Raw genomic sequence first — 22,095 nt, 5'->3', positions numbered from 1 at the left:
CTGTCCTCGCTGGATTTTTTTTCTCCTTTTTTTGGACCATTCTCTGTAAAGCCTAAAAATGTTTGTGTGAGAAACTGCTGGTCCCAAGAGACCAGCAGTTTCTAAAAGGCCAGCCTATGGAACACCAGGAACCAGGCCATGTTCAAAGTCAGTTAAATCCCATTTCTACCCACGTCTGAATTTCAGCAGATTGTCTTGACCATGTCTCGAGTCTCTGCTATGTGATTGGCTGATTAGATGTTTGCGTTAATGGGCAGTTGAACACCTAATAAAGTGGCTTGTGAGTGTAAATACATGCTAACAATATTGTTATTTTTATACATATTGATGTAATTTGTGAACTATCTGTGGCCATCAGATGCATTAATGGATGCTAATATTTGGCTGTGATTTGTGGTAGGGGGCTTTGTTAAGCAATTAAAATGGTAAATCTAGCAGACCTGTCTGGGTATTACTGTGTAATACATTTGTGTCCATATGTGAATGAGCATCTGTGTGTGCTTGACTGACACCAGTCACTCCACTGAGCAACGGTACAGTACAAAGTTCTCCCCGTGGAATGAGAGGACTGTGTGAGCAGCCACCATGTCCACAGTCTCCCTGTCATATTACCATACACTGCTGCAGTAGGACTGCTAATTACACTTGTGTGTGACAGCCGCACTGCCAAGGTGGTGAGAACAAGACGGCTGGGAAGTGGAGGATGAAAAGAGGGAGGGTGAACTCTGTCTCTTTGTGTGGGTGTGTCACTGTGAGAGTTAGTCGAGAACAGGATTTTGTTGTAATTCTCATTTGATTTCACTATGGAAGAGAAAGTGAATGTCTTCAAACATGTTTGATTCTGATGTGACAAACTGAATAGTGATGAAGCACCGACTTGACCGAGGAGGTCACCGTGTTATTAGCTTGTTTAATAGCTCGGGCACAACTAATTGTATTTTTCCTCTTCTAATGATGCACCTCACCGCTGCATAGACATACTAGCTGAAGTGGGGCACTATAGCTAACCAGGACTGCCAATCCACAGCCATTTTTTATTCATTCACTGACAGCCTCAGTATTGCTATTTTTATAGCTATTTTGATGCCTAGCCCAGTCCGTGGTCTGGTAGCATTTCAACTCTGGATAGAGGTGAGTTTCAAACAAGCACAGACAGAGATAAAATTGGTAGAAATTGAGTGAAAGAGTCTGGCTGTGATACTTCTGTGGTATTTCTCAGGCTGCAGAACTCTCTTGGGCTTTGCAGAGGCTCTGAGCTGTGAGAGAGGGAAAAGCAACAGGAAGGAGCGATGACAGTTAGTCACCTCTGAGACGAGAACAGACTGAAAAGATCTGAGACCTGGTCCCTAATGGCACTTGACAGTTTAACAGTAGCTCTTCTCTCTCTCATTCATTCTGTTTGCCTTCTTCTCTTGTGCATTACATGGTATAGTACATGTACTATACCATGTACATATTTTAAAAAGACAATATTGCCCTGATCTGCGTTTCTTGCACCAACCTCCCCATCTCCACCCATTATTAAATTAAAACATATCACTACTTGTGTCAAGACCCTGCATATTCTTGCACCTGCTTACATCACAGGTCTGCTTATGCCCTGCAGCACCATTAGGCCCCTTAGATCTCCAACTTCTTTTAACTATCACAGATGCGGGTCTAAAAAAAGATAGGGGCAAAGTGTCCAGACTGTGGAAATTTATGGTTAACTCTTTTGTCTGGTTTGGCTGTTTGAATCAAAGTGCAGCCAATGCTTAGTCTGTGTATGAGTGCACTGCTAAGAGGGATTTTGTTCATTCGGAGGTAAACTTCAGTTAGGTGTGAAAATGTACGCTAACGCCTAAAACATAAAGAGAGCAGCAGGACTGAATATTTCCACTTCAGAGACATTGAGAGCCAATTTGGGGAATCAAGGCCCTGGAAAAAATAAAAGCATTTTTTCCTTATAGGACATTTATTCCTATAGGGTGCAGGTATTTTTGACAGCTATCTGGTGTTAAGGAGCTATTGCTAACTAGTTGCTGTCATATGTGTAAAACTATAAAGGTGTGCTTCTGGTCACTTTTTAAACTGCCCAATTAAGGTTTTTTAAAGACACTGCTGAAATCTCTAAAGATCTTTTATTTCAAATGCAATCACCCGTGCATCACCCTCTTAAAATGTAGTCCTGTCTTTGTCTTTATTGGTTCTTAATTAATTGGTTATGTAAGACTGTTCCATGGTGACTTTTAACATGGACCGTTTTACAGCTGAGCAAGGGAACTAATTATTTAAATAGACTGTTCTGCAGCTGTAACAATGTTAAGATGTTGCTAAAATGAGGACAAGCGAGCAAGTTCATGTGAATATCTTGTCAGTTTGGCTTCTGTTGTGACAGGTTCAACACTGTACCAGGTTTTTTTGTGTGCTGATTTACTCAGAATATTTTAGTTTTGTTCCATGGGTGAAAATATTTCACAACACAAATGAAATGAAACCCGTTGGGTACTCGATCTCAACACTTTTTTAAACCTCTGTGACAGCAAGCATGAGCCCCGCTAAAGAAGTCTGCTCTGAGCTGCTGTTGCATCATCCACCTTCAGAACCATGACAACCACAAGCATTGAATGAAGCACTCTTTTTCATTGCAGGCTGAAGGATCCTCTTTCTTGCAGATGGGAGTCTCCCTGGAGCAGCAGGTCAACTGCATATTCAAGGTATGGAAGTGCATTATTTTAAAGCTGACAAAAACTTAATTCTTTCAGTTTTGAGGAAAGAAAATTCTAGTTCATTAAATCTTAAGAGGGATGAGGCTGACAAGTCAATTGCAGATCCCCAATTTGAATTTGGAGTTTCCATAAACGAATACAATCTGCAGCAGACTTTTATTTTACAATTGGCAGGTATATTTTTTGATTGATGTTGTCATTACTGTCTTGATGTTAAACCCAAAGTTAGGCTCGATACATTTCTAAATAAAAAGAGGAATCACTTCGGCCGTACAATCAAAACAAAACCAAAAGCAACTCAATACCACAGACAGTATTCAAATTACTTGGACACTATGAATTCATGCGTTTGTCAGTGAAGTGCTGTTGTGAGGCTTTAAGCTAAGTAATGTGGTTTCTGTCATCTTGGTGTTTTGAAACCTGTAGACCTTATTTTCACCAGGTGACCTTAAAGTCATGTGTTTACTAAGGTTACAGAGCAGGCATCTGAGGGCCGTTTTACCATAGACTTCTGTACACCCAGAAGTCAGATGACAACCTTTCTGCACCTCTGAAGCCTACTAGTTAACACTTTGTCTTAGTTGTTTAATCGAAATGGTAGTAAACTAAAGTTTTAGCCACAAGGAATAATTTCATAGGGAATGGAAACACTAGGAAACACAGGCAAAATCACAGGGAAGCATAGAGCAATGAGAAGTGAATACACAAACAAGGAAACTGAGGTAATGAGCCCAGGGGAAACTACACGGCAGGAACAAATAAAAGAAGAGACAAGTGAAGAAGAACTCTATCAAAAGAAAACACAGAAAGAACCAGAAACTGAAACATCGAGGAATCAAGATACTTTTTCATTCTCGTTGCCACATTTCTGAAAGCCAACATAATGTTAAACAGCAACAACAACAAGAATTCAGAGTTCACAACAGAAAAACCTTTGTCCAAAAAACAGCTCCATGACACTTTGTGCAATCAATTGCCTTTACCCCTTGAAACCAGTAGTTGCTGAGGGTAAAAGCAAAAGCCTCCTTGTGATTGCTTTGGTCACTTGCAACTTGCAGCAGTTGCACCTATCAAGCATAGATCATGTTTGCAGACACGCATAAGGTACTCGCCAAACAATATTGAGACTGAAAAATGAAAAACCAGAAACGGAGAATGTTTGTCTACAGAGCAAAAGTTGTGTTTTTGGAAACGTGCTGGCTGCAGCAAATTTTACTAACCTTTAGCCTTTCAAAAGTGTTTTAAGACATGTCGGCACCTTTATGCAAATTACAGCTGACTGCTGCAATCTGCTAGCGACTAAAGCAGCACCCTCTTTGTGACCTGTTTCACCTAGCAACAGCTCCAGGGCCCACTCACTAACTGTAACTGTACCTTTTTCCCCTTGTGATTGGTAGCTGAGGATGAGGAGAGATCATTTGGAAGAACTGAACATGATTTTTTAAGATGCAAAATTCAGACATTAATGACCCATAATAGCAGACAGTAGATATATTAATCTACTCTTTAAAACATAATACATTTGTCCAAGTTAGGGTTTACCATTTACTCTACTTCTTTACTTTTACTGCACCTTAGAGGATGTGACAATATTTTTTCTTGCAGCAGATATTGATAATTCTGCATGTGTCTGTTTCAGATGATGGAGGAGTATGACTGGGGCGAATTTGCTGTGATCACCAGCCTAATGCCGGGCTACGACACCTTTGTGGATATAGTTCAGTCCTACACAGATACTTCCTACTTCTTGTGGAATGTGCAGGATATAATGTCTCTGGAAATGTCCGTTGGAGCAAGTGACATGAAGCTCAAACGCATGCTTCAGCAGGTACGACAAGTCACTTTGAAATGTTAAGGGATTCTATTATCTGGGAGATTAAATCACAAGCTACTGTTTTCCTGTTTTAATGGGCAGTATGCATGAAACGCAGGGGCAGGAGGCAAGTAGTTGAGCCTATCCCAGGTGTCATAGGATGAGAGATGGGGTACACCGTGGCCAGGTCACCAATCTGTTGTAAGGCTTTCACACAGAGATAGACTAAAATGTTATTAGCTTTGTCTGTTGCCAGACGGCTATGACATTTTGTCTCTGTTCGAAGTAATGGCACTGGTTCAGGGTGGGTACTCTGAAGCATAATGTTGCAGCACTAGTCTTTTTAACATTAACGTGTAATTTAACATAAAGCAATATGTTTTTGGAGTCGTTTTCAGTGCTCAGAACTGACCAAATACTGAGTAAAAAGTGAAAAGTACAAAATGAGTGAAAAGGAAAGTAATCAGCCTGCGAGAACAAAGCAAAACACAAACCTCCCAAATGGGAAACAAGCTGTGTTCTGGTGGCAGACTTGGAAAATTTGCCACAGGCATCCCTCCTGCCTCCATATGCAGACCCTAATATTGCTTAAAACAGGGAAGTTAGCTCTAGGTGTTCAATATTGCAGCAGCTGGGGAGACGAGGCATCTTGTGGACACCGTGAGCTTTCCTCTTTAATGAGAGCTGCTTCTTTTGTTGTATGTAAACTTAGTAAACATCTATGTTATCCAAGTTAGCTGCTTCTGATGACTTAGTAGTGCAGCGTGCTCAGGATATTCTGATTTATTGTCCATCTGCAGTTGGACTCCAAGGTTCTGCTGGCGTACTGCTCACACGAAGAGGCGCAGTACCTTTTTAAAAATGCCGCTGAGGTTGGTCTGTTGGGGCCAGGCTACATCTGGATCCTCCCCAGTCTGGCCGTGGGCAACCCTGACAGCTCTCCACCTGCCAGCTTTCCTATAGGTGTAATCGGTGTGATTACCGACCAGTGGAGGAAAAGCTTGCGGCAGAGAGTGAGGGAGGGTGTCGCCATCGTAGCCAAAGGGGCAGATAGTTTCAAGCGGCAATATGGTTTTATCCCCGAGGGACACGGTGACTGCAACAAGCCGGCTAAACACTCAGACAACTACACTCTGTTCAGGTGAAGCAACACTATGCAGGTGTTACTTGTTTTGTTACTCATTGAAATTTGTGCGAGTATAGCGCCTCTTTAGCATGTGGTCTGAAATGCTAATTAATTTGGATTCATTATAAACAGTCTAGTCTGTCATGGATTAATGTATTAAGAGACAGTGAAATCACTCAGTGGGAACACTAGGCTGTCAGACCAATCACCTGCCGCTATCATCGCCTAATGAGCTACTTCCAGTCTCCTACATTAGATTAAGCTCCCAGGGGGAGCTTTAGATTTAATTAGCAGGTGATCATTGTATGTGCATGCATCCGTGTGAATGAATATGCATATTCTGATTTCTAGAAAGCAGAAGTCAAACTTCCTTGATTGCATACTGTTTATGTTTCTGTTGGGATTAGACACATGCTGAATGTGACTTGGGAGAGAAGAGATCTGTCGTTCAACAACCAAGGCTTCCTCTCAAACCCTTCTATGGTTATCATTTCTTTGGACCGGGACAGAATCTGGGACAAGGTACTGAGAAGCTTTAACTGAATTACACACACTGGCACAGAAACACACCATGAGCAGGGCAAGACAAAATGCATTTAAAATAAAATCTGGGATTTTGTTTCTCCTTCAAAATGTTTGCACTTTTTAACAGACATCATAAGTGTTGGTGTGGGTATGTGTATCATGCCTGTGTGCTCAGGCTTGTCATGAGTTGTTGTTTTTTTTTTAGCAAAAATGATGGACATTACTTCCATAGGCTCAGAATCACAGCCTCTAAGTGTGAAAGCATCCAACTTAAAGATCTAATCTGGATAAATGCTGATAGTTTACACCTGAAAAACTGCATTAGACTTGAAGTTTGACATCATTATTTCAGATCAATAGAAGTGTGCATCTTTGTTTCCTGGTGAGGATGAATCCTTCCCGTTTCCTCATAACCATGCCTTGCAGCCTAGGGAGTGTTTTCAATCCCTTTTACGCACACAAGCGCACACACGCAGTCAAAGCCTGAGGGTGTATTGAAAAACAGACTGAACAGAGAGACCTAAACGTAATCTCACAGCTACAGTTGAACTCATTTATTTCTGCCCTGGAAAGACCAACCTACTTTATCAATGTCACCTCCTGGCTGGTGTGTGCATGTGTGTATATGTGTATGAACATGGACATGTCATTGTGCTGAAGTGGGGTTAGGATCGTCTGTGCTTGTAGATCCTAAAATCACGTATTCTCCCTCCCCATGTTAGTCCCCGAGCACAGGTATTGACGTTCACAAGTTACAGATAACAAGACATCTGACAAGATGCCATACAAGCATCTAAATTTTGCGAATCCTCTCCCTCCTTTTCAATCCCATCTCATTACAGCCCGATCTCTCGCCGCTTGTTCTCCCTCTCCTCTTTGTGTCAGGTATCTCATCCGTTATAATGACATGTCGTGGAGTACTTGCTCTTTTCAAGCTTCTCTCTTTTCATTGTGACAGCCTGACAGTTTAACATGCTGTTATTCCTTATCATCATCTGAAGGGTGCTGCTGGGTGACATTTGTCCCCTTTCACTGCCAGGATCCTCTCCCAGGTCTTATCTTGTATCAATTTTACACCTATAGACTCAACACAGTAAATACAAAGCAGCGATAATCAATAAAATTATATACATGGGAGATGTGAATTGTCACACAGCTCTGCCTTTTATTTTTATTAACAACAGAGCTGCAATGTTTAAAGGAAAAACAGACTTCTTGCCCAACCCCAAAGAGTAGACAAGAGGGGTATAAGTGAGGTAAGTCGAATATAAAGTGGAGGAGGATCTCTTTTCTTCCTCTTTCCTTTGTTTTAACATGGCTAGATCAACATGGTAACTGACAGCGAACACATAAACTGATCTGGAGCTGATTATCCTCAGAGTTTCAGTTTAAAATTGGCTGGGAGGCCACAATTTTGCATATTGTTTCATTTACAGTATCCTGTTGGTATGATACTTGCCGAAGGAGCAGGTTTTTTTATATGCAACCTGTAGATCTTAACCCCTCTGTTACAGTAGTGCAAACTGCTGGTATCCCAGTGTCTCAGGAATTTAAAGGACTTTGAATTAAAGGATTTACGTTTAGTCCGAAACTAATATTTTTCACACTGCTGCATCTGCAACTGAAATTGATCAGTTAGCTTTGTAGGCTATTTATCACTAAAAATACCTATTCGATCAATAAAATAATTGATTTTTCTTTATTGTCCCATTTATGGGACAATGTCAGAACTGAACACACCAAACAACATTCAGTGTTTAAATATATACTGTTTAGTTTCGCAACTCTAAACTGCTGCAGCACAGAGCAGTAACTCACATTAATATATATTTATTTAACTGCTCTGAAGTTTTGATTAATGATTTCCTGTAACATTAATCTCACTTGCAGCAATAGTGTTGTATTCTTTAGAGAGCAGCACCATCACCTTTTCCACTGATAATGTGTATGACTGGAACAGACTGTGCCCCATCGATCCATTTTGTGCATAGGAAGAGTCGAATGATGTATCAGACACCCTCATTTTATATGAGCACACATAGAGCCTGAAGCTTGATAAAGGAAATTGCTATCCATTATCTCCAACTTGGGTTTTAGGTTTTGTGAAGCCAGCTAATGCTGGGAAAACCTGACTACTGTATGGTGAATTTGTAGGGGTGAAGTGCCTCCTGAATATGACTTACTGGCAAAAAACACAAGCTATGTGCAGTATAGCCTTTTCACTTCACCATTGTTCTGAAATAGACTAACTGACCTAAAGTGAGATTGTCCCAACAAAAAAAACAAAAAAACAAACAGTTTTATGGTAGCAGAAAGTTGGAAATAAACACAGGACCCAAGGCATCCAGAGCCAAACTAAAAGAAACTTCTATTAGGCTAAATTCAAAACTCTACAAAGCAAACAAAACAAAAGTCAACAAGCAATCATTCATCATCATTTGGCCAGGAAAGCAAAGCACACCCTGGGTAAGGTACACAAACAATAAAGGTAAGATGGGACTATTTATATACAGAGGGGTGATTAGAGAAGTGGAAACAGGTGGGGAATAGGGTACAGGTGCACATAATCAAGATCATTAACAGAGAGATAAATCAGGAAATATTTCCTGATTGACTGTGAAAATAAATGAGGAAATAACAAGAACATCTAATTAAAATAAGACACATGAAAAATTACAGTGAACAAGATTCCAGTGACACAGAGGAGGCGAGAATAATAAACTACAATACAAGGAAAACACAAGATGCTAAACACAAATGGCAAACACAATGGAAAATGACAGTTCATTTTCAGGCTCAATAAGTACCCTTTTATTTTGAAGGAACTGCAAAATAGGAAGCTCTAACAGTAGACATTTTGCTGTTTAGTAGCACCTTTTTTCTGAATTTGAAAAACTAAACAAGAAGCTTAGGATAGGGGAGCGTAATGACAGTTTCTCTGGCTCTGTTACAAAAAATTGAAGGATCTGTTATTCGCAGCTTATTGTTGTCACTCGCTCAGTGAATCCTAGAATCATGACTCTTTGGTTCTTGGCAGTGGTTTTGAATTAACAGAAGTCAGCAGAAAGAGGTCATTATTTGTCACTTTTCACAGACAATAAAATGTGTAAAAAAAAGAGAAAAATAGCTGAATAGCAGAAACAGCCAAAAAGAGAGCGAGAAAACTGACGTGTTTTAAAGATGTATTTTTAAAGAAAAAAATAACTCCAAACATAAAACTACTCTGCTACTAGTGCTGTCTTGGCATTGACAAAGAGACTCTTTTTTAGGCAAGGTAAATGCATTACTTATTGTCAAAACCTGACTGGATTGATAGATAGGAGTGTGGCACATTCAATCATCACACCATATTTTAACCCAGTATTCAATGATTGGTCCAGTGAAAGCACTTAAGATGCTTAAGATGCTCAGACACACGAGGATCCCATAAATTCAAATGACTGATCTTCAAAACTGGCAGTTCTGCCATTCTGTCGTTCACAGACGGCGCACAGAAACAAATCACAGCCTTACGTGCTGCACCTTTATACAGATCCTTAAGTCGCCCATGTATGACGAAGGAAAAACATTAGTATGACTAAGGTGAAGAAAGAATCAAGAGTTGGTATGAAAAAGAGGTCTCATTAAATCTGTAAGGGAGTGAGTTTCATATGCAGTAAGTCAGCGCTGGCCAAGCTCAGCACGCCTCATTAGGTTGGCTGATGTGACAAACAGTCTTGCTCCTCATGGGGAGAGTTTCGTTGAGCTTACCGCCGACATCTATGGGACTATCCATTGCGTGATGTGACATTGTACAGCAATTCTGGTGCAAAAGTGGCTTCCGTGACATTAAAATACGCAGTCTATTCCTTTCTTTCAGTAGCAATCTCGTTAACGAATCTGTCAGAATCTCAGTTTGTTCATTTATTTTCAGTTTAGTGAGCTTTACTTACACCGGCTCTACAAATGCAGCAAATCTTTTAAACACACAAAATAAATAGCGGTAATCACTTGAACAGTTACCATTATGAATAGTGACATTTCGAAATGTTTATTAGTCTAAAAAAAGGGAAAATTATTAATTGAATAATCAGTCAACAAAATGAACACACAGCAAAAGCAGCACATGCTGGGCTGTATTATTAATGTGATACAGTTGGTTTACTCTTTGTTTTAGTTTCTGAGGGGTTTTTCCTCCCCAGTAAAAGTCTTTCTCAAACACTTTTAAGTCTCCTCAGCATGTGTTAATGAGTATACTCTCCTTTGATCTTCTTATCCTCTTCCTCCAGGTCAGCACATGCATTTTTTCATTATAAAATTTTTATAAAAATTATTCATCCTGTGAAGTTAGGAATGGCAGGGTAGGTGAAGAGGGAAGGTGTTGACACGAAGGTCGGGACTCACATGTGATACCAATGAGATCTTTGTCTCTCACGCTTCTTGCTCAGGTGGGTACGTATGCCCGGGGCGTCCTCCAAGTTCGCTACCCTATCTGGCCTCGGTATGGCAACTTCCTGGAGCATGTGTCTGATGATCGTCACCTGACCGTGGCTACGCTGGAGGAGCATCCGTTCGTCATGGTTGAGAATGTAGACCCAGGCACGGGTACCTGTGTCCGCAACACTGTGCCCTGCAGGCGTCAGTCCAATTACACAGATAGGTACACATGGCAACACAAACACACGCACAGCTTAATAAATACATAGATGTAAGAAAATACATGGTCACAGATGTTTATACCACAGCATTGTCTCATGAAATGTAGTGCTGTGGCTCTAAATAGATGAAAACTGTGCAATTCCAGTGACACAGTGTTGGTGGCGTTGTTTCAGTATGCATTAAAAAAAAAACCTCTGAAGCAGTGGTCTTGGCCAATGAAAAGAGGACAACATATGTCAGCATATATTCATAAAATACAAAATAAATGGTCTAGTTTCATGTTTTTTGGTTATAGCAGAACTTGCCAGTAGTTTGACCCAGACTGAGACACTGTGTCTCAATGTGCATGTTGGGCTACACAGGCAAAATACAACTAGCCATATGTTTTGATGACATGTTTATATATTTTATCTCCCATCTGTGAACACAAAGAATATTTCCATGTTCAAGAAACCACTTTGAGATTTGAGGTGATGCATAAATGATGCATTATTTTGCTGGTAAACTGGTATCATAAAAGAATAGAGATTGTCAGCAACAGTTGGTACTAAAAGGCCCAAAGAGTTCCAGGAAAATATCCCCCAGACCATTGCACCATCGGCAGCCTTAACCACTGAGATAAGGGGATGGCCCATACTTTCATGTTGTTTATGCCAAAATCTGACCCTACATCTAAGACTTGCAGCAAATACTGAGACACGTTAGACCAGGCAATGTTTTCCCAGTCTTCACTTTTCCAATTTTGGTGAGTTATATCTCTGGTTTCCTGTTGTCAGGAGTGGCAAACAGTGTGGTCTTCTGCTGCTGTAGCCCAACATTCTTAAAGATGTTATGTGTTCAGAGATGCTCATCTGTATATATTATCTGTAATCATGGGCTGTTTGAGTTATTCTTCCCTTCCTTTCAGCTCAAACCAGTCAGGTCATTCTGCTCTGCCATTAAGAAAGTATTTTAATACCAGCTTCTGAAATAGTCAGACCAGCCCAACAGCCATGTCACATTCAAAGTCCCTTAAATCACCTTTCTTCCCCATTCTGATACTCGGTTTGAACTTCAGCAGGCTGTCTACATGCTTATATGCATCTAGTTGATGTTGTGTGATTGGTTGATTAGATGTTTGCGTTAACAAGCTATTGAAAAGCCGTACCTAAGTGTTCAATGACTCTAGATTTGAATTGGTCATAGTTATGAACTTCCATCATCACATGCTCCTTTATAAAGTCATTAAATGAGCTTTTACTGTTTTAATACTTAGCAAATAACAAAGGTATCATATTGGCACTATTTCTAGCAAATTTGCAGTCCCACACTCAGACATCTACACCCTCCCTCACTCCCTTTTCCTTTGCCCCAGTTTAGGTTTGAGTAGACACTGCATACCTCCACACTTCATTAAACTCAGAGTAATTGTGTGTGCTGAGTGTCTAAGCACTTTAAAATCACACCCTCAGTGTCAAACACAGATCACAGCATGGCAGAAAACAGCCATTAAACAGCTATTACCTCTGAACTAGTGTTCATTAAGAATACACACTATCTTCATCATGGTCACACACAATAGAAATGAAACTATATCACGAGTTGTTGTTGTTGTTTTTTCACAGATATGTCTTGTAAGCAGTGTTTACGACTTTGTCATCTCACTTATCAAGTTGACAAGGGGAGAACTGAAACTATAAATATATTTACAAACACTATTTTTTTTTATAAAAATCTTTCTATGTGTCTTGGATTAGCTATTTTACACGAGCACCTATGCTACAGTGCTGGTAAATTTTATTAAGGGCCTTTGCTTGCTTACTTACCAGTTTTTCGTTGAATATAAAATTTACATCTAAGGAACATGTGTAACAGGAACAGATTATTTTTAGTTTGTTAGCTCTTAAAGTAAGATGTTTTGGTTTGTTTTACTAAGTGCCAAAAAGAAAGAGAAAAAGGACTGAAGTTTTCCATGTTGACTAAGAATTGGCAGGTCAATCCAATAATTCAAACCCAATAATTTAGCCATTTGGGGCATGGATGTGTTTGTGTCTTTGTTTCGTGTTCTGCTAATTCCTCTATTTCATAAAGTTATGTTTTAATGACTAAACTGTATCTTCAGCCAGCATTTTTTTTTTCTCATAATCTGTCAGTGATGTTGATGTTTTTATTATGAGCCACAAGCATCGACTGCATTGATTGCATTTTGACTGTGGTGGGTACATAAACTGTAGGGATGCAACGGACAGATAGATATATGCTACTTAGTGCTGAACAACAAGATTAATAAAATATTAGAATTTCACCCATAAAAAACTGGAGCACAAACGCCTGGACAGGCTGTATAATAAAGCAAGCTGTATTGGTGATAAGTTAATCACATTAAAAACATGCTCAGAAAGGTATAAACATATTTAGCCCACTTGTTCACTATCTATAGGCACCGAGTTGCCTTTGGACTTATCTTTAACGCTACAGTCACATTTGGAAAACAGTAGCTAAAGACCACTGTACAGCCAAAGTATTGCAACTGTGTGCAATGAAGTTACGATTGATACATTGGCTTTAAAAAGGTTGCCTCCCACCAGGCAACCTGTGATCAAACGTGGTTACCCAGAGATTTAAGGGGTTGCATGTCCTGCCTTTGGCTAACCTGTTTGTCAATGCAACTCCTTGCAGTTGGTCACTGACAGCAAAAAAATGGCTGTTTATTCTGCACCTTTTAATAACTAGTTCTGCCAGGATATTAAGTCAGATATCATGATGCACTATCCCAACTGACAGCAAACAAGCTACGTCAATGCATTGGTATGATAATGTATCAAAAGGATGTAACTGTAGTTTCCTTGATGTTCTTAGCCCTGTACTCTGGGAGTTTGTTATCGCTAACTGGAATCTCACTGCCTGTTATTGATTATGTTACAATTTATTCATTTTTGTATGTTTGCTTGCAGTGTTTGCTCAAGTGTGGAACCTTATTGATTGTAAGGTCTGCTCCATTTGGCAGAGTCTGACCATCAGACATGTGCTTGGTACATGGCTGAGTGCAAGAGTGCTATCCAGTTTTGAAATGATTTTCAAAACTGTGTATATATAGAGAGAGACAGAGAGAGATATGGCATGGACACGGGACCTCTGGGTGTGTTGTGTAGCTTTTGGCATCAGGATCTTGGCAGTGGAGCTTTTGGGTCCTGCAGGTTATACGGTCGGGTGTGCAGGGATTGAGCTCATTCTGGTGCATCCCATGGATGCTTAATCGGATTGGGATCTAGAGAGTTTAGAGAACAGGTCAACCCTCAGCCTCTTTGTCATGTTCCTCAAGCGGTTCCTTAGCAGTTTCTGCAGTGTGGCAGACATCATTGTCATGCTCAGGAAGGCCACTGCCATTGGGAGGTGTTATCACCGTGCTTGGCCAGCCACAATGTTTAGCTGGATGGTACATGAAAGAATCCATAGTTTCCCAGCAGAAAATTGTGTTGTACCAACATCCACTTCGCCTGTCAGTGGTTTTAAGGTTTTGGTTGATCGGTTGTTTGTTTAATCTTTAAATATCCACTAAAACCAGAACTTGCTATGGTTTTAATGATGATACGTGTCCAGCATTTACGTACTTCTTTATGCCAGTCTAAGCTAACTGAGTGCAGGTTGTAGCATAATATATAGACACAAGAGCAGTGTCTATCTTCTCATCTAACTCTCAGCAGTAAAGAGGAATCTGTATCTGTATATCACAGCTAAACGTGAAGATTTCTAGGTGTAATATTTGCAGTCTGCACAAACTGACCGGTCTTCAATCATCTGATTGTAAGCAGATAAACTATTTTAATTAATGCTGTGTTCATGCTCACTTCAATGACTCCACGTATGTGTGTACATGTGTCTGTGGTGCATGTATCATTTATGCAGATTGCAGATCTGGCTATGGCTGGCACATTAATTATAGAATGAGATATGTAGCGGCTGTTGTTGGGCACAATGGCACATTGATTGCTAGTAAAGAAGATTTATCTATCTAACATGGGGACATCTGTCATAGTGGGACAATGTTATCCCAGCCTACCCTCTTTCTGGTTCTCTTTCTCTACTTCTCTCTGGCTGGCGTGTCCCATTTGGACGGTGACCAACAAAGAGGGAGCAGGAAAGAGAGAGGGAGAGAGGCGACTGGTGCTCTATAAATCAGTTAATCTTGTTGTGTGGTCTGAGCGGCTTCCCTGCAGAGCAGATGTTTAGTGTGATTAAAACTTTTTGTCTTGCTCATTAAAAACCCTTTCTTTGGACAGATGATAGCTTCTTTTGCCAAAAGGCTAAGCCTACCTCTCCGGGCTGATTAAGAGTAGGAATTCCACACTAAAATCCAGCGTCTCAAATCTCAGCTGTCTGAAATAGTATGGTGTAACCCAATACTGAGCGACCAGCTGCTAATGGGAAGCAGTTCTTAAATTAGATAAGATCTGGGGCAGAAAATTAACAGATAGGAATTTAGATAATTTATTATTTGAGATAATTGATAAATAATTTGGACAACTGATTATTCAAAATTGACAAGAGTTGCTTATGTTATCTTAAGATGTTTTTCTCTTATTGTATACTATAAACACCTTTGAACTCTGATAGGTCACAATTTTTACAAAATGTAAAAAAAAAGTTGCTGTTTTTTGAAAACACTATTTTCAAAGATTATTGTCTACATTGTCTTCACATGATGATCACAAGACTCTTTGAAGTCCTGAGAAAGTACATCCTTACTGTTTCCATAGTAACTTGGAAGGTCAGTATTAGGAAACTGGAAGGTAACTTTATGACAGTAATATCAGAAGAAGATTGAAAAAGTATTAATTCTTTGGAAGGGTTGCAGAAAAGAACACGGTAGCAGGGGTTAGGTTTACAAATCTGCATTTAAATATTTTGGAACACTGTTCTTTGCAAAGATGAGACCAAAGTGGAGATATTTGATCATATACACAACACAACCACCCCATACCAACTGTTAAGCCCAGTGATGGAGGCATGATCATTTTGGCTTGTTTTCTGGGCACCTAGCAGTCATTATGTCGACCATTACGTCCTCTGAATGCCAAAGTATTCTTGAGTCAAATATGAGGCCAGCTGGCCTACAGCTAAAGCTTGGCCCAAAGTGGATCAGGACAGTGATCCCAAAGACAGCAGCAAATCTGCAACAGGATGGCTGAAAAATAAAGAACCAAGGTGTTGCAATGGCCCAGTCAAAGTCCAGACCTCAACCTGATTGAAATGCTGTGGTGTGAGAGCTGTGCATCAACACACACCTCAATGAAATTCAGAAATATTGTAATTAAGAGGACCAGAATTCCTCTACAAGTTGTAAGAGACAGATGAAGTCATACGTGAGACTACCTCAAATTATTGCTGGTAAAAATCTACAAACTACTGAATCATAGGGTTTACTTGGCATTTCACCAGACTGCTCAGAGTACTCTGAAAATGCTCCTTTTCACATGACTGTTAGTTGTGTGCAGCAGAAGTATCTAATAATGAGGTCATTTGGAGGCGCTGGTCTTCCTCTACCTTGATGCATTTTTGCTCAAAGATAAACTGACAAATAACATTACTCTAGAATACAGTTTTGTTTTTTTTTAGTAAACCATTCACATTTCTGTGTGGAGTTTGCATGTTCTCCGCGTGTTTGCGTGGGTTCCCTCCGGGTACTCCGGCTTCCTCCCACCGTCCAAAGACATGCAGCTTGTGGGGATAGGTTAATTGGATAATCCAAATTGCCACTAGGTGTGAATGTGCAAGTGAATGTGAGCGTGAATGGTTGTCTGTCCCTGTGTGTTGGCCCTGCGACAGACTGGCGACCTGTCCAGGGTGTACCCCGCCTCTCGCCCTATGACAGCTGGGATAGGCTCCAGCGCCCCCCGCGACCCTGAAAAGGATAAGCGGAAGCGAATGGATGGATGGATGGCATTCACATTTAAATTCATGGCAGCTAGAATTGACCATTATAGTATGACCACTCAAGTTCAAGTTCAACTTTATTGTCACTTCAACCATATACAGTTTAAAAATACACAGTGAGGCGAAACAACGTTCCTCCAGGAACCAAGGTGCTACAAGACAAGTTAGTGCAAAAAATATATATATATATAATATATCTAGTAATAATATTGTGCAAAAGAGCATTTACAGGTTGGTGTGTGCGATGGTTTGGTGGTGTAGGTCAGTGTGTTTGCGCTTTGTGTTGGTTAGTCAGTCCAGTCTCAATGTTTTGAGGTATTTGAGTTAAGCTGAGTGATAATGTTAGTGTATGTGTGTGTGTGCGTGTTTATCAGTCAGTCCCTTTTTGCTGAGGAGACGGATGGCTTGTGGAAAAAAGCTGTTGCACAGTCTGGATGTGCGTGCCCGAATGCTTCGGTACCTTTTTCCAGATGGCAGGAGTGTAAAGAGTGTGTGAGAGGGGTGTGTCCGATCAGCCACAATGCTGGTGGCTTTGCGAATGCAGCGTGTGGTGTAGATGTCCTCAATAGAGGGTAGAGAGACCCCGATGATCTTCTCTGCTGTTCCCACTATCCGCTGTAGGGTCTTGCGGTCTGATATGGCACAGCTCCCAAACCAGACAGTGATGCAGCCGCTCAGGATGCTCTCAATAGTTCCTCTATAGAAGGTGGTCAGGATCGGTGGTGGAAGCCGGGCCTTTCTCAGTCTTCTCAGAAAGAAGAGACGCTGTTGGGCTTTCTTGTGCAGGGAGCTGGTGTTGAGGGACCAGCCGAGGTCCTTCTCCAGGTGTACACCCAGGAATTTGGTGCTGTCAACGATCTCCACAGAGGAGCCGTTGATGCTCAGCGGTGAGTGGTCGCCTCGTGTCCTCCTAAAGTCAACAACCATCTCTTTTGTCTTGTCAACATTCAGAGACAGGTTGTTGTCCTTACACCAGTCCGTTAGTCTCTGCACTTCCTCTCTGTACGCTGACTCGTCGTTCTTGCTAATGAGACCCACCACGGTCGTGTCATCAGCGAATTTAATGATGTGATTTGAACTGTGTGTTGCTACACAGTCATGAGTCAGCAGTGTGAACAGCAGAGGACTGAGCACACAGCCTTGTGGGGCCCCAGTGCTCAGTGTGGTGGTGCTGGAGGTGCAGTTCCCGATCCGTACTGACTGAGGCCTTCCGGTCAGAAAGTCCAGGATCCAGTTGCAGAGGGAGGTGTTCAGGCCTAACAGGCTCAGCTTTCCGATCAGTTGTTGGGGGATGATCGTGTTAAATGCTGAGCTGAAATCTATGTACAGCATTCGGACGTGTGAGTCCTTCTTGTCCAAGTGTGTCAGGGCAAGATGGAGTGCAGTGGAGATGGCGTCGTCCGTTGAGCGGTTATGGCGGTATGCAAATTGCATTGGGTCCAGTGAGGGGGGCAGCAGGGTCTTGATGTGTCTCATGACGAGCCGTTCGAAGCACTTCATGATGGTGGGTGTAAGTGCGATAGGGCGGTAGTCATTGAGACAGGACACAGAAGACTTCTTGGGCACGGGGACGATGGTGGTGGCCTTGAAGCACGTGGGGACAACGGCACTGCTCAGAGAGATGTTGAAGATGTTGGTGAGAACATTTGCCAGCTGATCAGCACATTCTCTGAGCACTCTGCCTGGGATGTTGTCTGGTCCAGCAGCTTTACGTGGATTGACTCTGCGTAGAGTTTTCCTCACCTCAGCTGTAGTGAGACACAGGACCTGGTCGTTCGGAGGAGGGGTGGTCTTCCTCGCCGCCACGTCGTTCTGCCTGTCGAACCGAGCACTCAAATTTTAGTCCATAAAGGAATGGTTTTCTGAGTTTGATATGGAAGAATCTTGACCTTGCGCTCACCTAACACTATAACCTGAACTGGAACATTATAGTAAACCAGTATCAGTGCAAGCTTAAAACCAGAAGAGTGAAGGCTATTACATGTCCATGTCTGACTGTTCCACCTCCCTCTTACTTTATGCATCAGTTCTGTCATTTGGCACGTCTTTGATTTGTCTTTCTGAGAAAATGAATCCACTTTCCATTTCAAAGTTTATTAACGATTGCATAAAGAGCACACATAAAAGTACAGACGCCTTCAAGACTCATAAGTAATGCGAAACAATGTTACCTCACTTGCAGTCCTTGTGAGGCACAGTGTTCATTGAATAGCTTTAGCTCTGCTTGAATATCCTTATATAAACCAGTAAAGTAATATAAGACAAATATTTTATTATTCATTTTAGATTAGGTCCAGCTTTCTATCCAAAGGTTTAAAATAGTAATAAAATGTTGAAGAATCACAAAGCTTTAGTATCCGTATACTTATGGTTACAAAGCGTGCCTCTGGAGTTTGACTGTTGGTTTGATAAAATGTATTCTGCTTCAGGTAATCAATTAAAAGAAAATAAATGATAAACAGTGATGAGATTAATAATATAAGATTTATATTATCTGATGGAAATACAAACTTTAATAGTTTGCACTGTGCAGCAACGAGGACGATCAGTGCGGTGCAATACTGTCGGGCATTAACTTTGTAGTGTTTTCCTCATCATTTCAACTGGATCACAGTGATGGTAATTTCACAATCTCTTCTCCTTCTTCCTCCTCCTCCTCCATCTGTCCTCCTTTGCACTTGCCCTCATTTCCCTCAAAACTGAATCCGCTGCCCCATCGCTGCATCGTCTGGCTGTTGGTCCGTATGTTTCCTGTCTGCTGTTCAGCTGACAGTTTCCCTTTCTCTCACTCTCTCTGGTCTAACATGCTCCCCTCCACGCTGCACTAGTTTCTGGGCATTTGTGGAGACCGCACAGCACAGCACAACACAACTGCTGCTGCGCATCCCCAGGGGACATTGTACTGTATGCGTGCATGTGTTCGTGTATGAAACGGAGAGAGACGGCCCAGTTTACACGTGCTTTTGTGTGTGTTTGTGTGTGAATTGTTAGTGGAGTGTGTATAATGACGACAGGTGGCCAGCTCCTGAAGCAATTAATTAACACGGCGTTTATCAGAGCTAGACTCCCGTGAAAGAACCAAGCCCTCCAAATGCACTTAAAATGTTTCTAAAATGAACTCTTAAGATTTGGAAAATAATCACCTTAATGTTAATTACTCACTTGACTTTTTTCATTCAATCACTTGCTCATTTATTCACTCACGTCGTCTCTTTATCGTTCTTCAGCTCGTATGCTGACTCATTGACATGCCGAGTCAGTTACGCACAAAGACGCACGCAGACAGACACACACACCGAGTGACTCAGCCCTCGTAGATTTTAGACCCACTTCTTCGGCAGCTGAATAGATGAAAGAGCGGAGGGGGAAAAAGAGAGTTTTTCTTTTCTCAGGAAGTGTGTCAACTCCATTTTCACTTTGTCTGATTTTAACTTTCCCTGTTTGGTGTCACTTTTTGAGGTTTCCATTATTTTTTATTCTATTATTTTTTTTCCCACAATTTCCTTTCCCTCTGTTCTCTTCTTCAACACCCCATTAAGTAGCAAGGCCACAGAGAGGAAGGGAGTGCACCCCACACATGCTACACACCTTAATGGGCTTTGATTAGAGGCCATCACAGTCAGTCAACCATTCACTGTGGCCTCTGTCACACAGTGTGCGAGTGTATTTGTGCTTGTTTGTCATTTTTAGGCATCGCCTCCATCTCACTGAAAGACGTGCTGTTAACCGACATTGATTCCAGCTAATGAAGCAGCCGTTGCCTGCCCTTCACTTTGCTGCTGTAGACGATGGTGTCTGTCAGCATGAGAGCCTGCGACTATTTAGCACTCGCTCTCTGAAGCAAAATAAAACAACAGCATTGGTGTTGATGCTAAAGATAGCAACTGTCCCAGCTGCCAGCGAGGATCTTTGATCACAGGATGGTTAAGCAAAGTTGTACTAACCGTGTGTGTGACTCTGCTTTTTCTCACCCTTCTTGCAGCATTATTGGCCACTCAGAGTCCTACACAAAGCTGTGCTGTAAGGGCTTCTGCATAGACATCCTGAAGAAGCTGTCCCGCACCATCAAGTTCTCCTATGACCTTTACCTGGTTACCAATGGGAAACATGGCAAGATGGTCCGCGGCGTTTGGAACGGGATGATTGGAGAGGTGAGACATATGTCTACTGAAACAACAAGAAGTCCCTGAATCCAGCAGACATTACAGCTTTCTTGAGCTGCCTGCTGGCGTTGAACAGACAATTATTATAAAAAAGGTGTATGAAGATGTTCAGCCACAGATCTAACCACAATAAATGGAGGTTTTAGGCTACAGCCTGCCCTAGTAACATAAATGTAAGTTATTTATGAGTAGCATATTAGACATCAGCCAAAAACAGCACTGAATATCAAATACAGCACACAGCAACAATTATTCTTTAGTTGTCTACTCCTTTCAACCAAAGCAGTTCTCTTGAATTCAGAAATAGTCCAACTTTAAAAAGAGAGACTCCTGTATTTAGAAGCATGGCACACACAAAGTAACATTCATTTTAACCATTTAAATATGTATGAGGCTGATTTTAGGGTTACTTGCAGGAAGTGCAGAAAGCTGTAACTGACAATTATAAGTTTCCATGCCCCCCCCCAATACATCTAATTACAATACTCACTCTTCTTGTAGATCTACATTGATTTCTACCATCCTCCTCTTCTTTAGCTGCTAAAAAGCTGCTCCCTGGTGCACTTAGCGTATAGTGGTTATTATAAAAGCTTTTTCACTTAAAACCAGCGCTGCGTGCTAAAGCTGGAAACAAGGCTGATGAGAGTAATGAGAATAAAGTAAAAGGTTAAACCCGCAGGCTATAAAACCCGACGACTGAACTGAGACACTATAATACTCTGTGTAAGTGAATGAAAGTACAGAGAGGTTGACGATTCTTTGTGGGTTTTTCACCACAAGTCAGTCTTTTCATACTAAATAAAATTTTTATTCACTGTTAACATAAAAAATAGAACTAAAAAGTGTCAAAGTATAAATTTTCACTAAACAGTACTTCAGAGTAAGCCCCATCAAGTAGAGCGGGATCAGAGTAATAATTTCCTATCAGATACTTGTCAGATAATACAATTTGTGATGAAACTAAAACAAGACTGGAACGTTTTAAATGTTTTTACACCAGGTACACTTTTTTAATATTGAAGCCATTATATTTTATTATCTTTTAAATTGGAAATTTTAACATTAGTCCAGCTAAAATGAAAAATGTCAGGGTAAAAGTACCTGAGAACAGTACTTGAGCATTTGTAGGCAGTGATTTCCTACTTTTGCACAAATACAGTTTCAAGTAATGATAGTTGAGAGTCAAGAATAGTCAAGAGTTTTGGTTTT

General features: G+C 41.0%; 1 protein-coding gene across 2 annotated transcripts in view; it reads left to right on the top strand.

The window, feature by feature from the left end:
• The window catches only part of LOC309713110 (glutamate receptor ionotropic, NMDA 2C-like), a 67,817-nt gene that overhangs the window by 29,393 nt on the left and 16,329 nt on the right, over positions 1 to 22,095 (top strand). For both annotated transcript variants that reach the window (XM_082544468.1, XM_082544469.1), the window contains 6 exons: positions 2,631 to 2,696; positions 4,348 to 4,536; positions 5,322 to 5,662; positions 6,055 to 6,169; positions 10,600 to 10,811; positions 20,706 to 20,874. In XM_082544468.1, coding sequence (XP_082400594.1) covers positions 2,631 to 2,696; positions 4,348 to 4,536; positions 5,322 to 5,662; positions 6,055 to 6,169; positions 10,600 to 10,811; positions 20,706 to 20,874 — 1,092 coding nt within the window. The remainder of the gene's footprint in view (positions 1 to 2,630; positions 2,697 to 4,347; positions 4,537 to 5,321; positions 5,663 to 6,054; positions 6,170 to 10,599; positions 10,812 to 20,705; positions 20,875 to 22,095) is intronic.

The sequence above is a fragment of the Aulonocara stuartgranti genome (assembly GCF_965226115.1).
Source record: "Aulonocara stuartgranti genome assembly, chromosome: 8".
Taxonomy (NCBI): domain Eukaryota; kingdom Metazoa; phylum Chordata; class Actinopteri; order Cichliformes; family Cichlidae; genus Aulonocara; species Aulonocara stuartgranti.
Note: the sequence above shows the minus strand (reverse complement) of the source record. Positions and strands in the feature narration are given on the sequence as shown.